The following is a 4,049-nucleotide window of genomic DNA, read 5'->3' on the forward strand; positions in this document are numbered from 1 at the left end:
GGTGGCTTTAGTTGAAAATGGGCTGGGCTTTACTCAAGCTGTTGAAAGCTACAGAGAGAAAGGAATTATTTTAAAGGAAGCCAAAACGAGAAGGGCAGATATTGGATTGGAAGATCCAGATAAATCAGAGGAAGATGTGAACTATATGGTGGTGGATCCAAAAAAGGGGCTAGTGGTGAGACCTGTATTCCAAGCCCACCGAGATCAATGAGTACCTTGAGTTAGAAATGTTGAGAATTGGGCCAGCCACGAATAGTTCGAATGTTAGTTGAATTGGTCTGTAGTAGGAAACCCTCTTTTATTTTCCTTATTGAAACATTATGTAGCAGAAGTAAATTAGAGAGTATTAAAGTGCAATTGGGCTATGATGGGTTGTTTGTTGTTGAAAGAATGGTTCGGAGTGGTGGGCTTGCGCTTTTATGGAAGGAAACGAATTCAGTTAGTCTTCTCAAGTTTTCTTCTAATTTTATCGATGCTGAGGTTAAAGTGCCGGAGCTAGGGAAGTGGAGGTTGACTGGTTTTTACGGCTACCCTGAGACTAGCCGGCGCTGGGAATCGTGGGATTTGCTCCGTTTTCTTTCTTCTTCATCCTCACTTCCATGGGTGTATATAGGTGATTTTAACGATTTACTGGTAGCAAATGAGAATAGGGGTAATATTGCGCAACCTAAATGGAAGCTGGTGGGATTTCAGAGCGCTATTGCATATTGTAACTTGGTTGATCTTGGCACTGATGGGTATCAGTATACTTGGGAGAGGGCTAGGGGAACTGATAAATGGGTTGAAGAAAGAATGGACATAGCCTTTGCTTTTGAGGAGTGGTTCCAGCGGTTTAACAGAGCGAAAGTATATAGCTTAGAATCTTCTTGTTCTGATCACCTTCCTATCCTTTTGGATCTTAATCCAATCCAACCTGTGCTGAGACATACACGTTTTCGATTTAAAAATACTTGGTTGCGTGAGGCTGATTGTGGTGATGTTATTTAGGATAGCTGGCTCTCTTCTGCTGGAAAATCTATTCAGAATAAAATTATGGCGTGTGGGTTTGCTTTATTAGAGTAGGAAGGGCATTTAGCCTGAGATTTTTGTAAATGACTCCTAGAGTGTAAAAACTATATGGCTGATTTGCGGGGTCGTCGAGATAGCGAGGGTGTGGCTGAATTCACGAAGGCTAGAAATCGGTACAACGAGCTACTGAATAGCCATGAGGCATTTTGGAAACAACGGGCAAAGTCTCTTTGGCTAAAAGAAGGGGACCAGAATACTTGATACTTTCATGCGTTGGCCTCAACGCGGAAAAAACAGAACTTTCATGCGTTAGCCTCAGCAATGTTCTATATAAGATTATTTCTAAAATGTTAGCTAACCGCATGAAATTAGTTCTTGATTTGATTATTTCAGATTCTCAAAGCGCCTTTATTCCGGGTCGAGCCATCACTGACAAGGTAATCATTTCAGTTGAAATCATTCACTTTTTAAAGCGAAAGAGGCAAGGAAAATATAGAGTAATTGCTTTGAAAATTGATATGTGTAAGGCATATGACAGGATTGAGTGGAGCTTTCTTCAAGCTATGATGATCAAATTGGGGTTTGATGTGAAGTGGGTGGAGTTAATTATGCGTTGTGTTTCTACTGTCCAGTATAATGTACTCCGTGAAGGTAAGGTGATTGGGCCGATTATTCCTTGCAGAGGTCTTCGCCAAGAGGATCCACTATCCCCGTATTTATTTATCCTTTGTGCAGAAGGTTTAAGCTCTTTAATTCGAAGGAAAAAAAGAGATGGTTTGCTTCCTGGAGTCAAAATTACGAGAGGGGCTCTGACGGTATCTCACCTGTTTTTTGCAGATGATAACTTCTTCTTCTTTCGAGCAAATATCAACGAAGCCTCCTTGATAAAGCACTTGCTGGCTGTGTATTGTCAAGCCTTTGGCCAAGTGGTTAACTTCAATAAGTCTTCAATTTCATTTAGTGCTAATGTGTTGGATGGTGTAATTCGACAAGTATGTGATACTCTTATGGTTACTGACACCACTAATCATGGAGCTTATCATGGCCTACCATCTTACATTGGCAGGAAAAAAAAAAGAAAGTCTTCAGCTATATTCGGGATAAGCTCTGGCAAAGACTTCAAGGGTGGAGTTCGCGGATGCTCTCTCGGGCTAGTAAAGAGATTTTACAAAAGACAGTGGCTCTTGATATGCCTAATTATGCTATGAGTATATACTTGTTGCCAAAAGAATTGTGTAGAGAATTAGAAGTGATGATGAACTCCTTCTGGTGGCGTAGCAATCACAGTGGATGGAAAGGGATTAATTGGGTTAAATGGGAATATTTGTGTAAACCTAAAGGATGTGGTGGCATTGGCTTTAAACAGTTGCATTCATTTAACATTGCGATGCTAGGAAAACAGCTGTGGAGATTACTAACATGTCTTGATTCTCTTATGGCCAAAATTCTCAAAGCTCGGTACTATCCTCGAAATTCTGTTATTCAAGCATCTTTGGGTCACAACCCCAGCTATGTGTGGCGTTCCATTTAAGCTGCAAAGGCTGTGGTGAGGAAAGGGAGTAAAGTGCAAGTTGGCAGTGGACATACATTTTCCATCAGTAAGGATCCTTGGCTTTCAGATCACACGGATGGATTTGTTTCTTTTAATCTTAATGAGGAGCTTGCTATAGAATTAGTGAGTAGTTTAATGTTGCCGAACCAACGAGTATGAGATTATGATGTGGTTTCGGACATTTTCAACTCAAGAGACAAAGCATTAATTCTGCAGATTCCTCTTAGTTCCTGCCGAGATGAAGATGTGTGGTATTGGTTGGCTGACTCTTAAGGTTGTTATTCAGTTCGCAGCTGTTATAAACTTTTAACTTCTACTACCCCTGATTCCTTTGCGGGTGTATGGTGAAAGCTGTGGAAATTGAATGTGCTGAATAAAGTTAAGAATTTCATCTGGAGAGCTGCGATGTGCTGCTTACTACAACTAATTTGAATTCTAAAAGGGTGGATATTCCCTCTACTTGTGTTGTATGTAATGCTCATGAGGAGACAGTTACACATGCTTTGATCGAGTGCAGCTTTGCTAAGTCTTGCTGGGTCTCTTCCCCTGTGGGCTTTGTTGGCCATTGTTCTTCTTTCTTGGGGTGGCTGGATCACATCTTTACGCGTTGTGATAACGATGAGTGCAATGTTGCTATAATGCTTTGCTGGAGAATTTGGATAAATTGCAATAACAGAGTATGGAATAACAAGACTTGCTCAGCTTATCAAGTACTTTACTCAACTAGGTAGCTACTTTATCAGTGGCAGGCAGCAAAGAAGCAACTATATGATGTGAATGATGATGTTCACGGGCCAGTTCATGGGGCATTGGGAGAAGCGTAAGTTTGGATGGGTTAAGTGTAATGTGGACGCGGCTGTTTTTGCTTCTCAGGGAAGGATTGGGTTTGGTTGTGTGCTTCGCAATTTAGAAGGTTGTTTTTTCGCAGCTAGGTGTGCTGGTATGGCAGGAAGTTTTGGAGCACGGGAGGCAGAAGCACTTGGCATCCGTGAAGCTCTCAGTTGGATTAAAGAGATGTAGTTTCCTTGTGTTATTTTATAAATGAATTGTTTACAATTGTTCTGAGCTTTGGCTGAGGAGTTTGCAGGTCCAAATGGGTTTGGATTAATTATCGAAGATTGTCGGGCTCTTATCAAATCTATAAGAGAAGTGCAATTCTCATTTGTGCGTCGGTTTATGAACTTTGCTGCTTACTCTATTGCAAGAGCAGCAAGTTCTTTGTCAGGTCCCCAGGAGTGGAATATCGTTCCACTTCTGTGGTTATTGAATAATCTGTAATTCCTTTTGTTTAATGAAAGTTCTTCAATTTCAAAAAAAAAAAAAAAAACTCACGCGGCTCCCTAATCATTTTTGTGTAATAGGATGGCTTCTGTAATTCATTGCAAATAATCCTAAATCTTAGTTAAGTTTATTTTAATTTTAAGGAAAATTCTATATCTATATCTATATACATATATATAAAGTTGGGACTTGAGGCAGTGATGTGACA

The 4,049-nt window shown here is 40.4% G+C and overlaps 2 protein-coding genes across 2 annotated transcripts; both read left to right on the forward strand.

Annotated features, from left to right (window-relative positions):
* Positions 1 to 1,116: 1,116 nt before the first annotated feature.
* On the forward strand, positions 1,117 to 2,539 carry LOC112099044. Its single transcript, XM_024186146.1, has 4 exons — positions 1,117 to 1,209; positions 1,402 to 1,445; positions 1,547 to 2,000; positions 2,075 to 2,539. Exons 1-4 carry the CDS (start codon positions 1,117 to 1,119, stop codon positions 2,537 to 2,539), a joined length of 1,056 nt encoding a protein of 351 aa, XP_024041914.1.
* Positions 2,540 to 3,361: 822 nt separating this feature from the next.
* On the forward strand, positions 3,362 to 3,838 carry LOC112099045. Its single transcript, XM_024186147.1, has 2 exons — positions 3,362 to 3,560; positions 3,648 to 3,838. Exons 1-2 carry the CDS (start codon positions 3,362 to 3,364, stop codon positions 3,836 to 3,838), a joined length of 390 nt encoding a protein of 129 aa, XP_024041915.1.
* Positions 3,839 to 4,049: the final 211 nt, after the last annotated feature.

The sequence above is a fragment of the Citrus clementina genome, unplaced genomic scaffold (genome assembly GCF_000493195.1).
Source record: "Citrus clementina cultivar Clemenules unplaced genomic scaffold, Citrus_clementina_v1.0 scaffold_4, whole genome shotgun sequence".
Classification (NCBI taxonomy): domain Eukaryota; kingdom Viridiplantae; phylum Streptophyta; class Magnoliopsida; order Sapindales; family Rutaceae; genus Citrus; species Citrus x clementina.